A 27,446-nucleotide genomic window follows, 5' to 3' on the forward strand; every position below is an offset into this window, starting at 1 on the left:
GTTACAGGACAAAACCAGCAAGCTTACTGAAATTACTTCTACAATAATTTTTTGGTTTTCAACTATAATTATGGGGGGGGGGGTTTTGCTGAATATTCTAATATTTGCAATGAGTATTTTTAGAGTGTTTTCCTCCTATTACTCAGTTCTATCCTTTTTATACCTCTAAGAATTGCATGTACTTAATTTGCTAACACATCATCTTCAGAGCTTGCAATCAGATGCTTGTTCACTGAGTCCTCAGACAAACCTCTTCATAGTTGCTGCACGATTCACTTGTTGCTATAAAAATGTTTCTTGACAATAGTGGCTTGTTTTGGAGCTGTGGCCTGTTTTAGAATGAGCTAAATTAAAAGAAATTTAATTTGAATGGGGCCATAAACATAGATTTATCTGTATGGCTGATGTACCCATCAGTTATAATAATCCTGCCAATCACCTGCTGTTCTTGTCACCAGTTATTTTTTATTTACCGTATATCATGGATAAAATTATTGAATGGAGTCAGGCTTAGAAAGCAGTTAGAGGCTTCCCTTTTTAATTGCTGTTTTTCAATTATGCATTCTCTTTAAAATCTGTCAGTTCATCAGCTTGTTATAAATTTAATAAACGTTTTCTTGCTATTCTCTGATGTTATTTTTAAACAGTATGTTGTGCAGACTTACATGAGTCTAGATCTATCTTATTATCTTTTCTGGCAACCTTGTAGCAGTGTAAAATGACTTTTTTAAAAAAAAAACATTTTTAAAAACAAAACCTAAACTCCATTTGTTTCAAAAATGTTATGTGTCAGATATTTGAATTAATCTTCAGAAGCTTTTTAATTACTTTGCATGGAAGTGATGTCAGGAAGTCATTCTGCATGTCATTTTTTATTATTGATATGTGAACATTTTTCCATTTTTGTGATATATCCATGGAGTTTAAAAGGTAATAGTGATTGTCATGTTTTATGTTTTTCATCATACAGTAAAGCAGTTAAACTGATTTGTAGAAGGGTTCATATTTCTTTTTGTTTCGTAGTTTGGGAACAAAACGGTAAGCATAGCACGAAAAGGCATTCTGTCATTCAAGAAAAACTGACATGGCACTGTGCAGGGCACAGAAACCTCTTCATAGGTATATTCAAAACTTCTTTTCTTAAGGCAAAGTATTGCATACTTAATATTTAGCTGAGGGAAAACAATATGGCTTCTAATAGTGCTTTCTGCATGGTTACATTTTTTCAGTACCACTGGTTTTTTAAATATGTTCTAAATGGAGGACTGAGATCACAGTATTTTCAGGGTTCATTGGAAGCAGAGTAAAACTCATTTATAAAATTACTTAACTAGATGGTTGCCTAGTAACAAATGCATTTTCTGCAGAGTGTTTCTGTTGTAGATATGTCCTACGTAGAATCTTCAAAACAGTATTAGTAATTGCATTTTTACGATGTACTTTTGATTTTGCAATTTTACTGGGTTTTCCATTTTTGCTCCTAAACTAGGAAATTACCACCTATGTGGACTGATTGACAACTTAATTATTTCATTAGAGAGTAAACAAGATTTTAAGTAAACACTGGTGAAACGTTTTAACAAACTTCCTTCTTAGTAATTTTGAAACATCTTTAAGTCTTTTTTTTAATATTCTAAGAATTCTTCCTTTTTCTCCTTTCTTTTTCTCCTTTTTTTGGATAATGTGAAAAACATAGATCTTGTGAGAGGCTGAGACTTAAAGGCACTCTCAGGGTAGAGCAATATCTAACTAATAACTAATGTGAAACCCCGTGTGCAGTACTTCATTCTTACCACTGTTGAGCAGGGAACTCATGAAACTACATTAAGAATTCATCTTCTTGCAGATCTAGACTAAAAACTAAGAAACACTTGTTTCTAATTTTCTCTGTATCTTGCCTTTAGTGTGCATCTGAAGGGCATACAGACTGACTGTAGAGGGTGTGTTGAAGTGATCCTGGGTCATCTGAATATCAGATTAATTTCTAACCAGTGGACAATTCTTCAAAGATTAGAATACATAAACTTGTCTGCTTCACTTAATTCTGTGCTCGAGTTGAACAATCAGGGATGTGCTTTCCAGCTTGATTGTAATTCATTCTGTGAATGTGATATTTTAATACATGGAAATGGGAAGACTGCCAAGATCACAAAGTTCAGGAAGAACTTTAGAAGTCAGATAAAAGAGTATCTGTATGTATACACTGTGTGCTCTCAAGTGGCGGCTGTAATGTAATGAGATGATATGCAAATCTTAAAACCTATTAGGATGAAAATGATCCTGCTGTGATCAATTTACAATCCAGAGAGGCACTTCCCATACCTGATCCTTTATCATTTACAGTGTAAACGCAGATGATGCTTGACTCTGGAAATCGGTGCTGGATAGCTATCTTCTGTTTATTTTTTCTGTATGCATGGAATTTCATGGTGTGATAATCGCGTTCTGCAAATGTGTGTGGTGAACATGCTGTCAGTTCTCCACATGCCATCATGAATGCTTCTGAATTAGATATACTAATTAAATATGTCATTTAAATATAGTTACGGCAATTTTATTTCTTACTTCCAGTGTAATATCAAATCAATAAAATAGAGTACAGCTTTCAGAGAACATGACATGCAAATAGTGTGACGGCTCTGGTTTCTAGAGAAAGCCTCGTAAGTTCCAAATGGTGCTTATATTTTTACTGAGATAATTAAACACATACGAAGATTAACATGGTTGAGATTGTGTGCCAATAGTGAAAAAAACGCAATTAGCTGCATACCACCAGCCAGTGAGAGGGAATGTAAACAGAAAACTGTGTCATCCAAAATTACTTTTCAGTGATTTTTACTGCAATTTCAGGAAAAGATTATGTCTTTGTAGTGTCTTGTATATGAAAGCACAATGTCTAACTGGGACTTCTAGGACCAAATAATAAGTGATCCAGCACATCAAAAATATTAATGTTTGAATGGACTGTGTTTACAAAGGGCATCTGCAAACTTTCAAGACTTACTTTTCTATAGAAGCATCTGAGAGCAACACATGTTATGGTTGCGCTTAAATCGGAAGTCAGAAAAGTAGTTTCAAAATGTATGCAGAGAACTCTGTTCTAAAAATGTGTTAAAATTCTAAAAACCATTATGAAAAATAGTCTCCATCGTGCTTGGATAGAGGAATAATAGATAAATAATTAAAACTGAATCTCACATTCAGTTTCTCCCAGAAAAATGCGGGGGGGGGGGACCAAAACATGTCGTACGGTTGCATATTCAGGTAATTTTGTTTTTCTGACTTCTAAGCTTAGCACATTTTTAGTCACTGCTGTTTTTATATTGTCATGTATAATTAAAAGAATAAACAAAACTCATTCTGTATATGTATGTGATGATGTGCACACACATACAGGTTTAGTTTACAGTTTGAATTTGTGACCATAAAATATTTGGGAGAACTGTTGTGATACATTTTGCCTTTTAGGGTGAATGTACCTTTTTTTTGCTTTTCAGGGTTTTTTTTTTAATATATCTATTATTGATATTTTGTGTTGCTAAGTGAATATAAGAGCAGATGGTAAAAAATAAAGATTTTTTTTTCTTTGGATGGCCTTGAAAGAAGGTAAAGATATTGATGGAATGATTTAGAGTCTTAATAGTCCTTATTTAATTATGAAGACTGATAAAATGTTACTACAGAGCAAAAGACATTATTGCCTGATTTCTTATAGCACTCTGATTTTATTTTTGTGCCTTGATGTAAATAGAAAATTAATTGTCCAAATAATTTGTAAATGTTGGATGTATATATTGAAAAACTTACGTAGGCACTAGATATGTATACACAGATATATGTAAAATATAATATAAAATATACAAAAACATAAAAGCGTCTGATGCATATTAGTAACTTTAGTTACTTGCTTCTGTTATCTCTGCTGCAGTTTTCATGTGGAGTTGTAATTCAGGGTTTTCAATCAGCTCCTTAACTCCAGGGCCAACTGTCAGATCAGTGAAGTTAAATGGCTTCGTTTTACAAAGGTTTTGAAAGTGGCAAGTCTCAGTAGACTGTAACTGTTCTTTAGGCATCGTTTATATTTGGAAAGAAAACTCTGAACAAACAACTTACAGTTAATTGCTGTAAGAATTCATACTTCCATGGTTATTAAGCAGAGTTCTTGTTAATTGTTTAAATACTTGAAATGCTTTCTTACCATCAGATGGAACTGAGCACATTTTCAAACTAGTGCTTTCAGGCTCTTAGGAGATTTGAAAAAAGTTGTTACTGAATTTAGTAAAACTAAATTCCAGATTGGAGCTCAGTTACACTTTCAGGTTGTTCTACTTATTATCAGGTGATTGTGAACAAAGTACAGGATAAATATACAGCAAGCAGTTACTGTTCTTACAGATTCAAGATTTTAAAAAAAAAGTGTATAAACATAAAGTAAGTTAAACTTTTGTACAGGGTGCAGGTGCCCAGCCCAGCGGCCAAGGTGGTGGTGCCTCTGGGGAAGTGTATTTAAAAAAAGAGTAAAAACACTGTGCAGCAGTTGAGAGAGAGATAGGAGTGAGGAAAAAAGTATGAGAAACAGCCCCACAGATACCACGGTCAGTGGTGCGTAACGAGGTGGTGGTCCAGGGGACAGAGCCAAAACCAACCAAACAAACAAAAAAGAAAAACACGCACTAACCCCCTTAAAAAAAATAAAAGAAAAAAGGAAAATAAAACAGAAAAAATCAAAACCCTCAAAACTGTTGTTGAAGTTGACTATATGACCCTTAGGTCACGACATAATCCCGCTATAAAAAGATGTGTAAGAAATTATAATACTTCTTTGTACTCTTAAAGGTGAATGCTGCTTTTGTTCCCTGCAGATGGAAGACTTTTGAAAATTAAATATCCCATTTGTCCCAGTCATCTCAAAATTTGCATTTGCATACAAGATTCTGTAGTATGTGGGCCTTCTTTTGCACAGCTGCTCTTCGTATCAGTGCAAAAGGGTCAATCAGCAGGTTTGCTGTATTGTTTAGTTGCTTGCATCTCCTGTTTAAGCATCCAGATTTTTGCCATGGGACATGTCCGTCTCCAGGTGATGTAGTGGTTTACTTTGCTTGATGTCTGTGAAGTTGTGGGGGATGGTTTCTTTGGGGATTTGGTTTATTATTTTGGTGTGCTTGTTATTCGCCAGGTCCGTGTTATCGTATAGTGTATTTTATCTTCCTTGAGAATGCTTTTCATATACTTTTAAATCTTTTTTTGAAAACTTTTAATTCATCTGTTTTAATTACATGGCACTTCCTTGAACTCCAACACCTGTATTCTAAGTAAGACCTCATATTGTTTTGAACAGGACTTAGCCAGGTAGAAGTTACCAGCCTTACTCATCATGAGACATTCATGCATTTGAGTCAAGTTGAGAACCTCCTATATAGCTTCAGTTATAGTGTACAAAAAAACCTTTTGATGAAAGTTACTGTGAACTTTGCTTCTAAATAATTATGCTAGTAAGAAAGTTGTGAGCCAGCCTATATGGCTCTTCATGGTCAAGAAGGAAATGGGAAAATTCTTGCATACTTTCCTCATTCAAGTCTTTTGGCTAGTGTCATTATTTTGAAAATTACCTGGAAATACTTATAATATGCAGGCCTTTATATGAAACAGAGTATTTCATTGTAAAACACCATTTCTATCCCTTATTGAATGCGAAGGCATGTTGTCCTGGTTTCAGCTGGGATAGAGTTAATTTTCTTCCTAGTAGCAGGTCAGTGTTGTGTTTTGGATTTAGTAGGAGAATAATGTTGATAACACACTGATGTTTTAGTTGATGCTGAGCAGTGCTTACACTGGTCAAGGACTTTTCCAGCTTCCCACGCTCTGCCAGGTGCACAAGAAGCTGGGAGGGGAGGGGGCACAGCCAGGACAGCTTCTCCAAACCGGCCAAAGGGATATTCCATACCATGTGACGTCATGGGGAGGAGTTGGCCAGGGAGGGGCAGCAATTGCAGTCCAGGGACTGGCAGGGCATCAGCTGGTGGGTGGTGAGCATTTGCATCACTTGTTTTTTCCCCTGGGTTTCATTTCTCTCTCTCTCTCTCTCACTGTTTTCCTTTTCATTACAATATCATAATAATCTTCTTTATATTTTATTTAAATTATTAAACTGTTCGTATCTCAACCCACAGGTTTTCTTACTTTTGCCCTTCCGATTCTCTCCCCCATCCCACTGGGGTGGGGGGTAGTGAGCGAGTGGCTGTGTGGTGCTTCATTGCTGGCTAGGGGTTAAACCACGACTCATGTCATGCAAACATTTGGGGCATTTTAAAGAAGAAAAAAATATAGAAAAAATGCCTGTTACAGAGCAACTTCTAGGTATTTAAATATCTTCAACTCTGCAGAAGTACTGCTACTTACTGGAAAAATGCATGTAGTAATGAACTAGAATAAATTGCCTAAGAGTTGTGGAAAGGTCTCAGAAAAAGCCAAGACTGAGGAATGATGCAGATTACATTGTTCTTTCTTTTCAGAATTGTGGTGTGATTTGGACTAAGGAAGAAATGATACCAAATTATCTGTCCTAGTTTTGCCTATAAATTGGACTATCCCTTCTTAACAAAGCCAGTTTTACTGCTATTGTTCCTCCATGTCAGTTAATGACTGTACTTTTGCCCTCCAAAAGGTTAGCAATAAAATAGATGAATAAGCAAGATTTGATGGAATTGCGGAGTGCTCTGGTTTCTTCAATACAGGGTAATCACTAACTCACATCTATTGTTCACCTTTTGTAGAAAGTATTAAATGCTGTTTTCACATTACTGTTATAAGGGATGTTTTAAAACTCTGTGCATGATTTCTTGGCTTATAACACTTGGATCATTTACAGGTTTTCTGTTTTTTAATAGGTTGAATCTACACAAAGTATGATTAGGATTTTGGGCCTTTCAGCTACATTACCCAATTATCTTGATGTTGCTACATTTCTACACGTCAATCCCTGCATTGGACTATTCTACTTTGATGGCCGTTTCAGACCTGTACCGCTAGGGCAAACCTTTATAGGAGTGAAGACAACCAATAAGGTAAAGAAACATGAATGCCAAAGGAGGTGTTGCTGTTTGTTTTGATCATACTTCACATATGTATGTGGAGGGAGTACTGGTTTATTATGCTACAGGTGTTTTATGAAGCATATTTTCTTCTGTATAAAGATATACATAATTGAAAGGTGCTTTAAGAATCGTGTTTCCTCAGTTTACAATACTTGTAAATAAGCCTTGTTGCAATTGGGTACAATGGTACCTAGCTTTGCATTGCCCCTGCTTCACTAGTGAGTTTTGTTTGATTTAGGAGAAATCATCACCCTCAACTGCAGAGGTCACTGTAGTGGCTGATTATTTTGCCTTTCACGGTTCGGTTTTCCATTTTCCTAGAAACGGTGGTGCTTCTTGTTTGGCTGTAAGGATGCATGAGGAATGTTGTAAGAAAAATATTAATTTATGAAAGCTGGATATATATATATTAATATGACATGCGTTAGTACTAGTTGGATATAAATTTTTGATGAAAACCTTAGCATTAAATATCTGATGTGCACATCTGATAGAAAACACATTAAAGTAGTCCCTAAATAAGCTGCTTTACTCTTTGTGCTTTTGCTCATTTTGGGAAGCATTAAGGCTGTGGTCAGGTATAATATTCTTATTAAAAATCATAAGGGCAGGGCCACTTGACACATAAATAATAGTTCTTTTAATGCAATAATTCATACAAACACTTTTCCATAAGATTTCCTATGCATCTCACTATCTGGTAATTAAACCTTATATAGCTGAACTTTTAAAGATTTATATTCTGCTGTGATTTAATTTAATAGAAACTGAAACATTTTCAATCAAAAGTTAATTTCATAGCTTAACCGGTAACAGCATTTTTTTTCTCTTTTGTAAAAACAGACATTGCCTTTCTTACTAGGTTATTTAAGTACTTCATTCCATCTGCAGTGTAGGAAAGAAACTTATTTTACAACTGTAGGGAGCCATTTCAAGTCTATACACACAAGAGTAGTTTACCATATGGTGCTTACCATGATTTGCATATTTTAACCTTCATTAATTGTTTCAGGTACCTTCACTGTTATTTGCTGTTGCTGTTCTCTAATCTTTTCCTGATACTGGATTTGAATATGTAGTTTATTTCCACTATATGGTAATAAAAAAGGAAAGATTGAATTTCTTCATGCTTACTTTAGAATGGATTTGTGAGTTAAAAATCAAAGAAATGTTCAAATTATCCTATATTTTTTAATAAATTCAAGCTTTATAAGTTTTCTAAAAAAAAAATTAGATGAGGAAATATTAGGAGTTATTCTAAAATATAAGTACCTGGCAGGCAAAGACAACTGTCTTGGTAATGCCTTAGCCAGGAGTTTGTCTTTTTGCTTTTCAGAAGCATTACAGCTTTCAGAGAGTAAAATACATTTTGCAATCAAGAGAATACACTTTATAGCAAGTGAAAGGTAAAAATATTAAGCCCCTTTGAGAAAGGATTCTCTTCAAGATAATGCTAATACTAAAGCTGCCAAATTACTGCCAACATCAACATCCTTCTGCTCTATATGAGAGGAGGAAAGCAATGTAAAGAACCCCAGAATCAAAAGCAGTTCCTGCAGAACACCAGCAAGTGCAATAATACTATGTCGATATCCACACCGATGAGTTGCAAGGAGATAGGAGGCTGTTAGTTTATTTGGGTGGATGCTTTGCCACGGGTTTCTGACATCCTTCATCCAAAAAACCTCCCAAAAAATTTGGAACTGATTAGTGATTTGCCGAATCACATGCCAAACTGTAGGCAAGCTTTCAAAGGGAAGGACAGCATGGTGTATTTATTATGCATAGAAGTTAGCCAGGAAAGCTCTTAAAACTCTGTACGTTAAAACTCTTAGAGCATATGGGACCACGACTAAAGTTTGGCTTCTTCAATTGGAGGTCTGTTCATGTCAGATATTTTTCTTTAATGCCAGTTATTTTTATTTAGGCATGTTTGTGTTTTCCTATTTAAGTGTAAATGCAAAGAACATATAAAGTTGCATTTGCATGTAAGTGTATACATATGTCCACATTTGTATTATGCACTGCCTATATATCCTTCTTCTTAATAATCTTCACTTGTTATTATTTGAAAAAATAATTAAAATGCTAACCTCTCATTTTCAGAATAATTAAATTGGCTATTTGTTTCTTGCACACATGTCCATATTGTCTCATCTTTTTATTACTATGCTCTGTACGATGCCAAATATTAATGTTCTCTTCTTCCCTCTAAAGCTGTGTTAAAGCTGTGGCTTTCAACTTTCAGCTATTCTAGATAACTCCAAGTAGTAAATTTCTATTTTCGAATTCTTACATGCTTTGCTGTTGTAAATCATTTCTTTGTGTCAAAAAAATTTGGTTATAAAACAACGGTCATCCTTCTACCTATGAATGCACAAGTGAAGAATGGAGTGATCTGATTTTGAACTTCATTTATTTATTTTGATTTGTTACAGCCTTAATACTGAGGTGGATTTCAGTAGATATATTCTGATTTCTTTTGTGATATGTTCAAAAAATTGAAAAAAAAAATCTTTAGAGTAGCTTGAAGAATACTTTTTAACTGAACTCTTTATTTTGGAACCTTCCTGAAACATTTTATTTATCCATAACTGGAAACTCTGTACACGGTGCTCCCACTGTTCCCTGTGTATGACCCGACTATGAAGAAATTTCTGTTTTCTATGTTTTCTAAAAAGCTGACAGTCAGTAATTTCCTGGATATGTATATCTGCAATGTAAAAACTAGTTTTGTAGTACCAAATGGAAAGAATTAATGTTAGGTAAGATGATATATTAAATGAATACTTTGTCAATATCCTGTAGAACTAAGATTCCTTAATATGAAACAGATAAATTGAAGAATAGAGCTGGGTTATGTCTCTTCCATCATTAAAAAAATCAGCAAGTCACGTATCAAATTTTTTATCCTCTGCCTTTACTTGTCTTTTATCAACTTATTTGCATGTTCTATTTGTGAATTTAAGAATACCAAGAAGATATTTTTAGGAATGGGAATCAGTATATTATAGATTTAATTGCATAATCACTTTTTTTTCATGGATCACTGTAAATTGCTTGCTCTGTAGTAGAAAATATATAAAGATAGAAATGCTTTTAATATGAGGTATGGCATTTGTTTTTAAGGTGCAGCAGCTGAATCATATGGATGAAGTATGTTATGAAAATGTGCTGAAGCAAATAATGGCTGGACACCAGGTATTTTTTGTTTCGGTTTGCATTCGGAACCCATATAAAGGAATTTGTTTTGACCAGATAACGATGTATTAAGAAATATATTTTCAAATTATTTTTTATTATTTTGAGATATGTCACTTCAGAGGTCATCTCTAATCTTGAGAACACTTTATAGAAACAGCATGCAAGAAAATCTGCAGTGGCTAAAAAATGCCAGTTTCTAGCTAAGGTGAAAATCCCTGGTACTTTATCCTTTAAAGTAATTAATGTATATTTATGTCACTTTCTTAAAATGACAAGGCAAAGTAGGTCAGTACTTTAGAGACCTTGGACGTAGGTACATTTAATGAAAAAATACAGCACTTCGTTATTCTTCTTAGCCTTTCCCATATCTTTCAAATTCTAGTGTCTCCTGTTAGAGGTGAGGGATGAGAATTATGCAGGTTGTTCAAGACGTGGTGCACAAGAGCTCAACATCTGTCAATTGAAATATCCTGGGGTTTGTGTTTTGTTTTTAAAGGAAGTAATCCTTCATTTTGCTTTACAATAGAGGTTTCTGCAGTGAATTTTCAAGTTTGATATTCGCCTCCGCTAAAATGGTGGGCTTACCTCATTTGCCTGAATGGTTTATCATTCTGTTATCATCGTGCTCCTTAATCGCCCCCATGCAACCTCTCATTTTTGTTAGAACTTTTCACATGCAGCAGTGTGAGCAGCAGTGGTTGTAGCAGGTATGGCACCTATTCAAAGCAGGAACAAAAGCTAGTGCAATGCGATCCTTGAAGAGGCTTTTCACTAAATCACATCAGTCACACTAAGAATTTTCCCTTTTTCACAGAAAATTCAGATTGTGGTGTTTTTTGAAAGACGAACAGTTGGTTTATGATTTGGGGGGGGAGTATTTCAGCAACAGCTTCTTAGTCCTCCTGCTCCGCCTGGTTTAACACCATTCTTCCACTTGTCTTCTCTTGTTGATATCAGTTACTGTTGTTACATGCAGAAAACTTTCATGAAGATTACATATGGAAATGCTGATATTTTCCTGATTAAAGACTGTTAACAAAATTTGTTGGCAGTACCAAGGGGACTTTAGTTTATTTTCTCCTCGTTATCAATTATGCACATACCTTACCAAATTCCTAACACTGAGGTACGTTTAGTTGCTTATCTTTCATTTCTTGTTATGATTTGATGTATTTTTCACCTGCTGCAGATAAACCTACAAGTAGCAGATTGCTTATATAATAAGTAATGTATCATATACTATTATTTGAAAAATTCAAGTACAGTAAGTTGTTTAATTGTAGCAGGAGATGGTTTTGTAGCTTTCCTTGAGAATAGTTTCAGTTCCCATACTAGCAGCTGAATGCATGAGCGGGGTTTTTTTTTAAGGCATGAGCTACAGCTGAAAAAGGTCAAGCGAAGAACTGCAGTCTACTTAATGTTACAGTTTCAGCAGCTGACAGTATTGATGATCTCCATTTCTGAAAATTGTATTTCAAACCAACAACCAAATAAGGAGAGTATTTTCAGACAAAGCAGAAGTGTGGTTTCCCTTGCTATATAAATGTTTGTTTAGTTTCAGAAGGCTTTGGTTAATTAGATTCAATTGATTGGAGATGTGAAGCATTTTCTTTGCTTGAAAATGTTTGTTCTGCTATGTTGCAGAACTCTCTTAAATACACATCTAAATGCCAACCAGTTACACTGGACGTTTCTTCAGAGTATTTAAAACATATTGGTCTTGATACTTATTAAACAAACTTATGAAACCTATGAAACGTATCCTGAAATGAATGATATACAAACACTGGGTATACAGTCTTCAACAATGTAGAATCAAGCGTATCAACTCATTGTATAATACAGTTAATTATAGTGTGTAGTATTGTGCCACATATTAAAAATTAGGGATTTTTCCTTTTAATGAGTATGCTATGACAAATGATCTGTCTAATCATTAAACCAGCTGCAGATGATTAAAAAAAGGGGGAGGGAGGTCACGTAGATATATCTGCATTGAAATGCCTGCCCCATAGTGGAAGAGGAATATTATGAGTGAATATGATTAATATTATGCTAGGAAGGTTTTCTTTAGTGTCTTTTCACAATTTTAAGAACAGCCTTCGATCTTCTGAAGTTATCACCTTCCGATTTTCTTAGTTTTTATAAATCCATTACCTTATGTCCATGTTCACCACAGTCTGTTACCATCATGCTCTGTTACCTTTCTTAGCTTCTGTTATCCTTGAAACTTGTGTTTATTTGCATTCTGTGTGTGCAAAGTTTCTTTGCTTTTTAACAAAGCTGTGGTTATTTCTAAATATACTTCTTAGAAAGATATATTCACACCTTCCCCCCAATACATGAGAAAAAATTTCCACAGCAGTTGTCTGTCTGTATGGAATTCAGGAAATGGTTGGAATTCTATAACTATTCAGGCAGTAATGTGTGACACACAGAGATCTCATTAGCAGTGCTCCAGAGAGCTGAAAACCTACCTGTTCTGTTTTACTCTGAAGCGCAAGAAAGAAAGAACAGAACCAGAGAAAGATACTTACCCTCTTCTAAAGTTCCATGAGTTAATGTACACCTTCCTGTGGCCATCTAACTTTCACAGTGTTGTCCCTTTTAAGATTCTTTGCCAAAGTGTTTGGAATGTCGTAATAAATTAATTCAGTGTTGCTTGTTTATCTACCATTCTGTTAACTCATTTTCAAAGAATTCTACCATGCCAGAACCAAATAATCAGTCGTGCTGATGTGTCCCTGTGATATTATAGGTTACAGTGTGATGCTTGACTGAAGTTATATGTTCATGTGTTTTAATAAATGTATGTGTGTTTTCATTTTTTAAGACTAAGGCTGGTAGGAGGTAGTTGCATGCTACAGACATGTGTTTTGACAGATGGAGAGAAGCTTTTTATGTTGATTTTTCAACAGTCATCTTCTGCAAGACTTCAAGTTCTTCCTGGCTACTGGGAAATTAAAAGTTGGTGATTCAGCCTTTAATTTTGATCCATCTGCTCAAACTAATGAGATATCTCATTTGTAGGCTTCACTTTGATTACCAAATGCAACTGAAGCTGTAACATTTGTCTTCTAGCACAATTCTCCTCTTGTTTAACTTGAGGAAAGATGTAATGATAGATGGCTTGCCCTACTGAGTTTTCGAGGGGTTTTGTTATAGAAACTTTTTACCGTGACTGAAGAATTAAGATCAGAAAATGTCCCAAAGGTTTCTAGGTGCTTTTTAAGTCATGGTGCTCTTTTTGTAGGATTACTAACAATGTAGATCTTCATTAGGAGTTTTCTCTGTCAGATCCTACCTCTTAAGACTGCTTTAAGTGAGACCCTCTAGTGCTGTTAAGTCTTCTTTCCTGGGACTATCCTGTGCTCTATATTAGCTGGTGAATATTTGTTTTCATGTCATGAACTTACTGTGTTCTTGTATTATCTGCAAAGATGTTGGATCCTCTTGGACTGATTTGCACTTTTGGAGTTTTATTTCTACCTCTTAATAAACCACTGATTCTTTAAACAAAGGCAAAAAAAACCCAACTGAATTTACACACCGTTCATCGGAGAATATGATTCTGTACTCAGTTGCAGGTGGGGTATTTTTGCCAGCATTTATCTTCTGGGATACTGTTCCCTTGAAGGCTGGGTGAAGGCTCAGTCACTGAAAATTATTCCCTCAAAGTGATTACAGCTGTCTCTTGTCAGGCTGTCACCAATAGTGTGGCACTGCATTCACAGCATTAATTTGGCTGCAGAGCTGAAAAAGCTTCTTCACGTTTTACAGCCCTGAGAGAAGGGCCTCTAATGCCAGGAAGTTCCAGGGAGCAGGAAGCACCTTTCGGAGGCAGGCTGCAGAGAACCTTGTGAGATCAGCAAAGATAGTGACTGAAGACCATACGTATCAACATCATTTCTATAATAAACTGAAACATTGCATTACTAGCTAGTTTAGGACAATACATATCATACTGTCTTTATCTGCATAATGTATGAGCAGGAAAATGCCCTTGTCATGTTATGCTTTGAGAAATAACATAGTATTTTTAGGAGTTTGAGAAATGACTGGGTTTTTTTCTCTGAAATATATCGTATATAAATTTTAACTTTACATGAAATTCCTTTATCTAAAAAATACGGAGCTGCTGCTTTTCCCCAGGGTTCAGTTGCTTAAGTTAGTATCCTAGGGAATTAACTCTTTTTGACTCTGACCATAGCTGCTCGTCTATAGGTTCACATCATCATTATCTCCTGCTGTTGCTGACCTTTTGCTGTTTTATCCCACTACCTTGGTTACTGAGAGACGATCTTATGTTTCTGTCATTGTCCCTATTACCCCTTAAATACTTTTGCTATTATGTATTTGTCAGAACCCTACAGTTTGCTATCTTCTCTTGTTTTGGGAGGTTTTGGGGGTTTTCTTGGGTTTTTTTTGGTGGTCTGAACATTCTCTCTTGGTCAAAAGAAAGTAAAATCCTGAAATTGTATAAGATTTCTTGGGATCTTGTTAATTTCTTGCATTATGAATTAGAAGGGGAGTTGCTGAAGTTCTTTGAAAGCTTCCAGAGGAAGTACTTCTTCAAACTGCACTCATAAAACTCTTGGTTTTGCCATATTCCCCACACTACTCACCTCTTCTGTCTCTTCTGCTCCTGCCACCTTTTATTTTCTTTTCCTCATAGCTGATTCTCTTTGATATTACTTAAACCTTCAAAAGAAGTCCTGTGTTCTCTTTGCCCGTGGTGTTATTCCAGCAGGTCTCCCGTATTTACTCTCTGCACCTTACTTTCCTCTCAGGGCTTTTTCCTGACCTTCAATACTCTTGTTACTCTTCTTGTCTTCAGCCACAGATATGTAAGTTTCAGGCCTGGTTCCTTACCCAATGCACTTTGCTTATTTACCAATTTGGCTGTTTATTACAGTTTTCAACTTGGAGTGCCTTTGGTGTTTTCTAGTCTCCTGAAACGTGTTTTCCTTTTTAAGACAACGGATGTCTCTGTTTTCCCACTGCCTTGGGGAGTTTTCTGTGTACCTCTTAGATGATACATTGTCTGTTTTAACTTTTCTTTCAGTAGCTCTGGTACTCAGTGAAACTCCTTGAAAGTTCATTTTCTCACTGAGCTTGGTATTTTCAGTTCATAGCAAAAACTGACTGTTCAGTGGAAGTTCTGACATTTTCTGTGGTTCTCATTGCCCTTGCTGTCAGTGCAGGCATTGAGGCTCAAGGTGTCAGTACTTAAATACTGAGGAGTCATCATGGCTTTACAGGAAGTGGTTTCAGTATGCAAGGAAGAGCTTTTCTGGTGGCCGAAGATGCTAGGTTGTCTGCTTCAAAGAACCTGGATTTTTGAAACAGTAAATAGCTATTGAAAGCCTCCCCACCATATCCAAAAGCGAATGCAGTAGTAGTATTTGTATATATTTAGCAATAGCTCCAGTTAACTTGAGTGGAGCAGGCTTTAGGAACTGTAAACCAGTAGAGATATGGCAACCTTTCCAGAATTAACATGCTGGAAATCTTGCTACTGGGACTAAAGATGTAGAGGAAAACTACTTAAAACAATGAACAGCCTGATACGAACCATCCGTTCTCGATGATGCACGATGAGTGATGATCTCAGACTGCCCATTTTGTGCTTATTTCAGTTCGGTTTTCTTAATAACCTTTTGAAGAAAAGTGCTTTTTCAAGTACCTTGTTAGTTTCTGAGCTTTTGCTCTTCTGATTTGAACTAGTTTCTTAGGTTTAGCTAGCGTCTTCTGTCTCACCATTTTGCTTTTGCAGTATTTTCTCAACTCTATTTGATATACCTATGACAAGCTTTACCTTTTTTCTTTTAAAATGAAAATTGGATTTTTTTATAATGTGTAGAATGCAGCCAAGTATACTTGTTAAATTTTTTTATTAGCTTATGTATTGGGTGGTTAGTATGCAGTTTTCTGGATATCAAGCTTGCTTTATTAATTAGAATTTATGTACTTAATTAAATATTGTTCTGTACCACTGTTCTGCATTTAGTTCATTAGAAATAATATTGAGATGCTATATATTTTTTTAAAAAAATCTTGGAATAATTTCTAAGTATCACCTTGCTCAGATTTTTAATACTTTACTCTTTCAAAACAGGATTTTTGATGTCACAGATCAGAAGCAGATGACACTTGAATTTATGTAGTCAAAACTAGTTCTGAGCTATATATTGTAAAAAAAGCATTCACTTTGTCTGTAATTGTTCTCTATTTACAATAATTGACTTGAACTTTGCAGTACTAAGAAGTGTCATCTTGTTTTTCTTACAACGCTATCTTAAACCAAAAAAGAAACCCTGGGTAGTTATTTTAAATCTATTATATTAAAATGTCAGAAGTGAATTTGACAAGTATTAATTTCATCTGTAAAAATGATGGATTAAATTTCTTTATTATCGGTTTTCCAGCTGTTTTTTTGTTGCAGAAGCCATGTGAAGATAAAAGTTTAATAAGCTTAGTTACTGCAACTGTTGACAATGCTTTTATAGCTGTGTCATAAGATAAGATTTAATAAAACAGTATTTTCTTCAGAGTCTCTCAGTGGAACTTAGTACCTTGAGAATTAAGCTTATCCTAGTATTTTTCCTGGGTGAAATAGTGTTTATAGCACACTTGGACAAATAACTGAAAAGTTACTGGTTTTGTTAAAATGTGTTTTTTATCTAGATTGTTTTTTTTTCTGGACTTCCATTTTATAGCCTAAAGAGTTTATTTCAGTCTCAGTTTTTGTAACTCTGTATCTATACAGATTGCTTCTACTTCATCACCTGGTGTAGCTTATTTGCATATAAATGTGTAGATATTTCTTCTATATTTATACACGCACTCAAGTATGAAAGTGTATAAAAATACACAAATACAGAAGGTAAAGTGGTCTGGTGGGATAGCTGAATTATGGCTAATCATTTTAGATGTTATTTATGTGTCAGCTGATTAAGTGAAGATTTGAATACTCTGGATAGTTTTCACCAGAATTTCTTTTGCAGTTTTTGCACAATTAGGGCCCATTTGTATGTATGGTTTCTTTAACAAAATCACAGACAGATTCAGTGATGGTGCACTATTTTTATGTTCTGCATCTTCATCATTTATTTATGCACTTCAGTTCCACAATAACTGCCTTTTGCAATTTTAAAGATGTAATACTTAATATAATCTCATGCCTGAATAAATGAAACTTTGTATCTAACTTTAATTAAAAATACTATACTGATGTGATGTGTAGAAGATACACTTCAAAAATGTTACATATCAGATGTTTCATGTTATTGTCGAATGATACGTATGTACTATTTCCCTCTGTATTTTCTGGTCAAACCTGTTTAGCTTTGAACATTTAATACCTTGTCAGCTGCCTATATGAACAGCTGAGGAAATTGCTGGAAATGGATACTATAAGAAGTTTTGTATATAATAAACCATTGCTTTTCAGTTAGGTAACCTTCTAAGTGTTTCGTGCTATATTTCTGTGCCATATGCTAATTTTTGCATATATGTTTGTATTTACATAGTGCCTTGTCTGTGCATGTGTACTCCGGTGTTCACAATGGATTTATGTAGACCAAAAGCTCTGATTTAATATCTTTCCCTTAATGATGAGTTCATAAGGTGTTCAGTTTATGTCTGTAGTCTTGCACAGCTACACAATAACATCAGTACTAGTAATGCAACTGTTTGAGGTAGCAAGTGCTACTATTTAGAATTATTATTCTTCGGGTATTATGAAAGTATGTTGAATCATTAAAACAAAAAAAATCAAATTTAATTCCAAATGAGTACATTCTCATAGGCTAAAATAATAGTGTTAGTTACATCTTAAGCCAGCTGGCCTTTTGTGGATGACCTAAATGTTAAGTTACAGATGTAGTGCTTACAAGTGTGGTAAAGGCACCTTGACCAGTCTTGCAGCTTAATGTGATGAGTTTTACTAGCTCTATGTTAAAATCTGTTTTTCAAACGTGGGACTGCAGACCATCATTGGTCTAGGAGATTGTGGGAAGTTAAGTCTGTGGATCCATTAGCTTCGTATTGTTCTTTAGTAAGAATTTAATGGCAAGGGTAAATGATATTCCAAAAGGCATGTGGAGAATTCTGAGTGGTCCAAAGCTTTTGAAAATTCTTGCTCTGTACCCCTGAGAGAAATGGATCTGTGTGCTTAGTTTAACATAATAGATTGTATCAGCTCATGAACTTCCTGATTATTGTCAAAACTTCTGTAAATTATTCAAAATGTAACAACATGACTACTGTCCACCAGGACCTTATGCCTATCACAGACTTTTTAACAAACGTTACCAGAGAATCCAGTAGTAGCATCATTGGCGGGTTTTACTTTGAAATGTACAGTAACATAGGATGCTATAGAAAATAAGTTATTCTGAGGAATCCATGAGGATGGGAAATAAATATTCTTTATTAAGGCACTAAAATGCATCGGGAAATTCCTTTTGACTTTATACTTCTATTCACTTTCCAGAGTATGAGATTTCTCACATACGTAGTGCTGTGGTGTTGGTAGTTTTCTTTGTGGTTACTGAAGAGATGACTCCAGAGTATGTTACTCTTGTATACTCTCATGTATTTAATAATGAGGTATTTATAATATTCTTATTTAGGAGAGGATGTCTTGAGAAGGGCTAGGTATAGAAGGTATTGGTTTACAAGGGACATTCTAATTGTTCAAGCACAGTTTACTATTGTTTGCAGACTATTACATCATCTAAATTCTTCATAACTTTATTGTTTCATATTAAAAACATTGCTTATACTGGAAGGCAGTTCTTCATTTTTCTGATGATGTAGAAAACCTGTTGATTAGGAGAAAAAAAAGCTTCTAGATAAAGGTCTGTCTTTAAATCAGTACTGATAACAAGTAAGCTAGAAAACCTGACTGTTTTGTTCTTTGTTTAGTAGGTTTATTTATGTTACTGGGTCTTACAAAACCAGAAGATATAGAGGGTGACATGGCAATTTTCTTAATCTTTTTACTAAAGTAAGAGGAATGGGAATAGATATGAAGATTTCTCAAGTATCCTCTATGTTCCTTTCCTTCGGTAAAGCTGAATAGAATCTGCTTATCACTGCTGGCTTTTGGGCTATTTTGTCATATTATGGATGGTATACACATAAATAGTTTCTGAAACATAGAAGAAATACAGTAGACATGACAACTCTTATTTGGAGTGATATTTTTCAAAAATATAATTTATGATAATGTAGAAACATATTTTAATGTACAAAGTCAAAATAGTTAATGTCAGAACAGGACAAAGGAAAATGCTTGAACCAAATTATTGCATGATCTTGTTTTTCTAAAAAAAGATGCAGTGAAAAGCTGCTTATAATTTTGAATAATAATTGTTGTTCAAGTCCATTGGCATCTGCAAAACTGCAATTGTTAACTGCCTAATGACATATATTTGCATAGTAATAGACTAGCTATTCTTGCTAATTTTCTATACAAAAATAGATACTGCTGTTTCTATTTCTATCCTGTCAATTAAAATTCAGATTAATTTCTACTACCTGTAGGAGTCAGTAAAGTATTGTTTGTTTGTCTTACTGAATAATTTGCCCTCTACTTTAATTTTGACTCTCTTCATTTTTCCTCTGCGTTTTGTCATATATTTGGCTAATGCTACAAATTGAAGAGAGCATAGGCCATATTATACTGTTCTGAAACAGGTTTCTTTTAGTGTCCAGAATCCATATTTAAACACTGATTCCATAACTGAGCATTTATTTATAGGCCATCTAATATAATTCAAAATATAAAAATAAGATCATAAACACAAATGCTTGCAATTGTTAAAGTAATTAATAATTCTGAACTTCCTCATGTAAATTAGATCACACAAACCAATCAGCATTCATTAGTGGAAAACATGTATAACTGTTGTATAGGTATAAAGGAAAAGTTGTGATGTTTCATGGGCAAGTACTTCTTACTCAGAAGCATCCTCTCGTTTGTGCTGCTGCGTACGCAGTGACTGCTCTTCAGTCTAAAGGTTTGATATCATCAGTCTCCTATTTTAATGCTAGAGGCTTAATGCCAAACTTATGGATCCAGAACAGTTTTATCCATAGCTTTGAATGGAAGTTACACCAAACCCCTGTGTCTTTCATTTTTACTTAGTGACAGAAGACACAATGTCATGTTTCACATGAGCATAACTGAGTGCCTCTCTGAAATGCCTTTACACTACTACATGCAACATATAGAGCAAAAGGGAGAAATTAGGGGTCTGTGGTGAGTTGCTGAGCTAAGATCATATTGAAATCAGAGATGTGATACAACAGCTCACATGACTGAGTGCTGCAATGGGTGGGAACAGGCTTTTGAGCAAGGTCAGGCTAGGACAGCAAGATGCTTGTATGTGAAAGCACAGCAGGGATACCTGGCACTCTGCCTAGGGGTGGGTGATGAGCCAGCTGAGAGCTTAGAAGGAGGACTAGCCAGCAGACGGACATGAGCAACAACATTCTCTTGGGAGTTTGCTACAGACCCACCAATCAGGAAGAAAGTAAATGAGGCCTTCTCCAGGCAACTAGAAGAATCCTCATGTTCACTGTCCATGATCTTCCTGGGGGACTTTACCACCCCAATATCTGCTGGAGGGACAATACAGCAGGGCAAAATCAATCCAGGAAGTTTCTGGAGTGCATTGATGACAACTTCCTAGTACAGATGATTGAGGAGCTGATGCTGTGCTGGACCTTGTACTTACAAAAAAAGATGGACAGGTTGGGGATGTGAATGTTGGGAGAAGCCTTGGCTGCAGTGAGCATGAGATGGTGGAGTTCAGGATTCTGATGGAGAGAACAAGTCAAAAAGCTAGTCCACACCCCTGGGCTTCAGGAAAGCAATTTGGCCTCTTCAGGGATCTGTTTGGAAGAATCCTATGGCAGATAGCCCAGACGAGCTGGTTGATTTTCAGGGTTCACATCTGCCAAGCTCATGAACAGTCCATCCTGATGTGCAGGAAATCAAGGAAAGGTGGCCTAAGGCCAATGTGGACGAGAAAAAAACTCTGACAAAACTCAAAATATGAAAAAGAAGCATACAGGAGGGTAAAGCAGGGACAGAAGACCCAGGAAGAATACAAGGCACTGTCCAAGCATGCAGAAGTAGGATTAGGAAAGCCAAACCCCATCTGGAGGTGAATCTGGCAACAGGTGTAAAGGGCAACAAGAAGGGCTTCCACAAGTACAGCAGCAGCAGCAAGATGACGACTAGTGAAGTGATGGCTCTTCGCCAAATGGGGCAGGAAGCCTGGTGACAAAGGACACACAGAAGATTGAGCTACTCAGTGTCCTCTTTGCCTTAGTCTTTGCTGGTCAGATTTGCCTACAGGAATCCCAGGGTCCCCAAGAAATATGGGAAAGATCAGAGCAAAGGCTTATCCGAACACACCCTTACATAAATCTATGCAACCTGATTGGAGACACCCACATGTGCTGAAGGAGCTGGCCGATGTCATTGCAGAGCCACTTATGATAATCCTTGAAAGACCACAGTGATCAGGGGAAGTTCCTGAGAACTGAATGCATGTGTCATCCCCGTCTTCAAAAAGGACAAGAAAATCATGTCTGAAACCTGACTAGCAGGAGCTCAGCTGAGGTTATAATGTTAAAATGGAGGGAAAAAAAGTCAGAAGACAAGAAAATTTATCAACTTCTAACTTCAACTTAAAAAAAAAATTCCTTGGTCACCCCAGGCTAAAATATCTTGTTAGCTATAATCCTAAACAGTCAATTTAATAACTAACAGCAGTAAGACCATTTTTTCTGGCAGCATCTACCTTTTATGGGGGCTTCTGTGCACCTTTTAAATCATCTCCTACCACTTGGAAATCAGTGAGACAGTAAGGTTTCAGAATGCCTAGAAATTTTATAGAAGGAAGAAAAAGATACGTTAAAATATGTATAAATATATATGTATTGTTGGAACTATTTGGAACTATTTCAAATGTATTTCTTTTGCACCAAAGACAAAGATGTTGCATACTTATGGCACCTACAAAAAAAAAATTTAAATTATAATAGTTCCACAAATTCTGTGTTTAAAAGTCTGTGGTTAAGTGGGAAGATCTTTTGCTAGAGCCAACACAACAAAGATAGAGAAAAGGCAAGGAGAAAGGAAGAAAATCAAACCATGAGCAACTAAGTTTACACTGAGATTTAGAATAGAGTAATAATAATAAAGATTGTTACAAGTCAGAGACGACAGAGCAGGAGGTGCACCAAGAAGGTAACTAAGAGAAATTAAAATGAAGAAAAAGATAGATGGTAGCATTTCAGAATGTGTACGACACTAGAGCCTTTTTAATGGATAGATGTAGAACACAAAAGGCTAAATGAAGGAAGAGCAGATAGGAAGAAAATTAAGTAATTCCAATATAATGTTTTACCATAGCTTGTTACATAGGATTTCATGAGCAATAATAAAAATGAGACGGGACTGTACGATAAAGTATTCATTAGGGTGGGCACATCTTAAGTAAAAAATACATTTCCACATTAAAAGAAATGCAAAAATTGAAATTATAGGACAGATGTCTAAAAAGTAGAATTATTACAGATAGATAAATGAGCAAGTGCACATTACGATAGTAAAAATCTCTGTAAACTAAATAGGAGTTATTACCATGAGAAGCTGGTATATCTAAATAGAAATGTAGATAAATATCTATGTTAAATAGATTTTTTTATTATTAGACCCTATAGAGGTTTTTTCAAAAATCCTAGTTTTTGTTTAAACAGGGACAATAAGAGACAGGAATTATTGGTAATCTATCAAGGCTTCAAAATAAATCACGTTACAGTACTGATTAGCTGATGTGGCATTATATAGATTTCTTTGTTGTTATTAGTTATTTTTTTCTGTTAAAATATTGTATGGTATTGTGTAGCTTTGTTCTTCAGCAGTGTTTGCTGAATGTTTCTCGTGAATGTACACGTGTTAATGGTGACTCTCGTTGATTTTTTTTTTTTGGCATTTTTGACCCCTCAAGCTTGAATGAAAAGTCTAATGCACATTATTTAATTTTATGATGAGTAAACGCACTCTGCTTTTAACTTGTGAAGCATTTTCTATACAAAAGGAAGGATATATAAATGTCTCATTAGAACTGTTTTGTAGGCTGCTTAGTAATCCTTTAATTTTCTGTAGTGTAAAAGAAGCTCTTAATACACATGCAGATTATATCAATATTTCTTTTAAGTACAAGATGTAGTAAAATTAATTAAAATAATTAGAAAATAAATTCAAGCTCTCTTGTTGCCTTGGTAAGTGGCACAGCCTGTCCAGCTTTTTCCATTCCCATGGTGTTGTTTAATATGTGAAAATACTTTAATATGGAAAATACAAAAATGTGCTAAAATAAAAGCAAGATTTCAGCATGAAACTTTTTAAGTTTTAATATAGGTCACCTTAAAAATTCTTATTTGATATACTTTTGCTGTTCTTTTACTTACTAGTTCTGGATAGTGATCGTCATAAGTTATTGTAATATTAGTGAGAGGAAGGGGAAATCACAGTTATACACTGTCATGCTATCATTTAGATCTGGAAACAGAGACATTCTGATTTTGTAGTGACTACTTTTGATCAGGAGCTATTAGTGAGCTCTGTGTGTTGCTTTCATTTATATTTTGCATGGAATATACTTTTCATTCTGGAATTGTTAGGCACTGGAATTTTGAACTGTATCTTGGCAGTTGGGGAGAAATCACAACGCGAGAGAAACAATTTTATTATTCCTTAGAATGAGGCGAGACATTAGCGAGTTGTACTTAGTCTAGGAGATGGCTCTGTTTAATGAGGTGCAAAGGATGATGTTTTTAACACAAATAGGTGCAGTCAGCTCTCCTTGGGGAGAAGTGTTGAAACCTCATTAGGAATTGAGTTTTGTGAAATACTTGGAGGAGGTTTCAGGCTGACCTTAAGGGAGAAAATGGTTGGATAGATTGATCTGTTCATCCATATCCGTAAGCGTTCATTTGCAGTAGAATTAATGCCCCAGTGAAGAATTGGATACCACATAAAAGAACATGTTACAAGGATTTAGCTGGGGGAAGCCAAACAATGTCTTGAAGCTAAAATAAAGTATATATACTTGTCTCTAAACTACATAATTAATATTGACATTGCATTAAATAAATTCATTTTTTCATCTTAATTGCTTTGAAAGATGTGATGCAAAGTGGGTGGCAAAGCCTAGGCCTTCTGTTCTTAGGAGAGCTGTTAAGTAAAACAGAGGTGCTGAACTCAAGCATTCAAGTGACCAGCACTCTAATAACAAGATGGAAAGATACCTGCAAGAGTCAGTGTGCTTCCCCAAAAAGATGAGTGTTAGTTTCCAAGACACATTTTCCAGCAGCAAAAATCAGCACAAGCATCTTTACTGTCCAAGGCAGAAGAGAGGTGTTTCAAGGGATTTCAAGTACTGATTATAAATTTTCATGAATGATTTTAGAAACTTATGTGTAAATGTGGTATGTCTCTTCTTTCTCCTCTAAGTGAAAATATAAGTCCTACTAGCGTCTAGTGACGTGTCTCTGATAACAGAAGAGTACTAGTTCTCATAGGTATTTTGAATAATAGCACGCTTTTTGGTGCTTTGATGCACTAACATGTTTCAGAAAGAGTGCAATCTGGAACACCCAACACTTGGGGAATGCAAGGATTTCATGTTGTGATTTTTAAACAAAGTCTTTGCTGAAAACAGTTGATTTTTTTCATACGTTAAGAAAATTGTGGGGAGGTAACCTAGCTAGAGTCATTTGCTTTCTCCTTTCGTTTATATTTTTTATCATTTAAAAGCTTTGGTTTCAGGAGAGCAGCAGCAGATGCTTTCAGCACTAGGGTTATGTATACCAGGGCTAGCTTTGAACTGCAGAGTACAGATCTAATTACACAGCTTGTAGCTGTGCAACCGCTTCTCTCTATTCTAAATTACTTTTCCTAACTTATTTGCATAATTTAATGCACAGAGATTTTACCACTGAAATATAATATTCCCTGACACAGTTAGGACAGGCTAAATTAACCCTTTTAAGACTCTGTTGCTGTCTCACGATGTGTTTGGGAAATGCTTACCAACTTAATTGGGGGTAAAAACATTCAAAAAGATTTTATATGTCAATTTCTAACTAGGGCTGGTTCTTTACAAACATACTTGGTGATGCAAGGAGATTACAATAAAATAGTAAGATATTTTATTATTTTATATTACCTCTAATTATAATTAAATTTTATTGCTTCTAATCAGCTAAGCAGTCTGTTTTAATCAGATTGGTGTCTTCCTGCCTCTCACTGAAAAGTTCTTTTTATTGTCAGCAGTTTGTGCAATCGTTTTAAATTTAATTTTGGTCAGGTGTTGACATGCGATCATGAAATACATAAAAGTCAATGGATTCAAGTGTGCATTATTAGTTTAAGAACAGTGGGAGATAAATTTCATGAAGAAAACGTGCTGCACACCTGAAAATTAGGTATCTTTCCATAAGAACTGTAGGAAGGCTTCTGGGTAGAGGACAGTTATACAGTGCTTGTTTCTTAGTTGTTGTTTGCATAATAAGGTCTTATGTCTTTCTGAACGAATGATTGCTATGATGTCAGCCATTGTCATACAGTGATTCTGTAAGAAGCAGCAGCCGCCACATAAAAGGTGTTAAGAGAGTATCAAACGTGTTCTTTGACCAGGGAATATTCTGAGGGCTTCTATCCATTAGACCTCTATTTCTTTTATTTCGTTTAGTGCAAGAATTTAATATCTTAAGGAAGTAGTTCTGTGGCAGGACACATCTTTGTTCCAGATGACTACAAAACGAGATGGATACAATAGAGAATAATAGAGATGGTCTGTGATGTAGGACAAAGAAACACTTCACTGAAAACCTAGAATTTGCCCCTGCCTCTGACAGTTTATGTCTGATGTTACAGAAGCTAAAGCTGCTGAAATAGAAATCTTTAGAACTACCTATGATCAGGGCTTCTAAATTTTGAGAATTATGACACAGGAAGGATTGATCTGATGATTAAGAGTACTGGGTACTCCTGGCTTCAGTGGAGTTAATAGGAGCTCTGCTTTGAGTTTATCAAGTCATATGTAGTAAGCCATATGATGTCACATCTTAAGTTTCACACTCAGTGAATACACTTAACTTTAGTTTCCTTGCAAAATGGGAATATGAGGAAACAATATTACCTTTTTCCTTGATGTTATGAAATTCTGACTTCTTGTAATGATTAACCTCACAGGAAATCCCATTATGGAATTGTTAATTCTTGAGAGCAAGGTTTGATCAGAGTATGCTAGATAAGGCAAAAACTAGATTCATTAATTGAGCATTGTCTGTTTCACATACAAAATGTGGCAGGTAATGTTTCGATGTAAGAAGGAAGATTAAATACAGACAGTTTGTTAAAGACTAGCTTCCTGGTTTAGCACCATCCTGTTTTCCGCATATTTTGCATGGTAACCCAGCCAGCTCCTTCAGGTCAGGGTTGGCAATTCCAGTTTTTTTTTCTGGATTTCTCCTGCCTAGCTACTATTCCTAATGATACACTTGAAACATCTTCCAGTCCCCTGACAGAGAAACAGGCTGCTTGTTTTTCAATTCTTGTGGAAAACCCAGCATGGAATTGCACTTGGCCATTTAGTTCCAGCTGTATGTTAGGCAGAAGCTTTAGAAATAATAACTGAAGTTTCATCAAGTCTGTACCAAGCCTCTGATAACTGAAAGCAAAAACATAAGCTCTTTAATTAACCCCTCAGTTCACTGGATAAATTAAGTACAAAACAAAAAGTTGATGCTCTTTACAGCTACAGTTTATTTTTACATATAGTAGTATATATCAGAAAGAAGTTTTCATAATTATTAATTTATTGAAATTTATTGAGTAAAATGGTTAAAATAAAAGATAAAGGCACCTTGAAGCATAAAGTGCAATGTGATCCCAATCTACCTGCCTTCCAGTTCTTGAAGCCTTTAAACTGAGTGCCTCTTGGTATCGAAGTTCCTAAAGCTCCCAGGATTGTTTCAGAACATATACTATGGTAGGCAGTGATGAGAAAGGAACATTATCGTTTTTAAGTCAAAGGCTCCAACTCTTTTTCCAGC

General features: G+C 35.3%; 1 protein-coding gene across 4 annotated transcripts in view; it reads left to right on the forward strand.

Annotated features, from left to right (window-relative positions):
* Positions 1-27,446, forward strand: part of ASCC3 (activating signal cointegrator 1 complex subunit 3) — a 288,816-nt gene that overhangs the window by 119,468 nt on the left and 141,902 nt on the right. For 3 of the 4 annotated variants that reach the window (XM_064447556.1, XM_064447557.1, XM_064447558.1), the window contains 2 exons: positions 6,888-7,064; positions 10,224-10,295. In XM_064447556.1, the coding sequence (XP_064303626.1) occupies positions 6,888-7,064; positions 10,224-10,295 (249 nt within the window). Of the gene's footprint in view, positions 1-6,887; positions 7,065-10,223; positions 10,296-11,666; positions 16,296-27,446 lie in introns of those variants that run through there. The other variant, XM_064447559.1, reaches the window with a different exon arrangement.

This window comes from Phalacrocorax carbo, chromosome 3 (assembly GCF_963921805.1).
Source record: "Phalacrocorax carbo chromosome 3, bPhaCar2.1, whole genome shotgun sequence".
Taxonomy (NCBI): domain Eukaryota; kingdom Metazoa; phylum Chordata; class Aves; order Suliformes; family Phalacrocoracidae; genus Phalacrocorax; species Phalacrocorax carbo.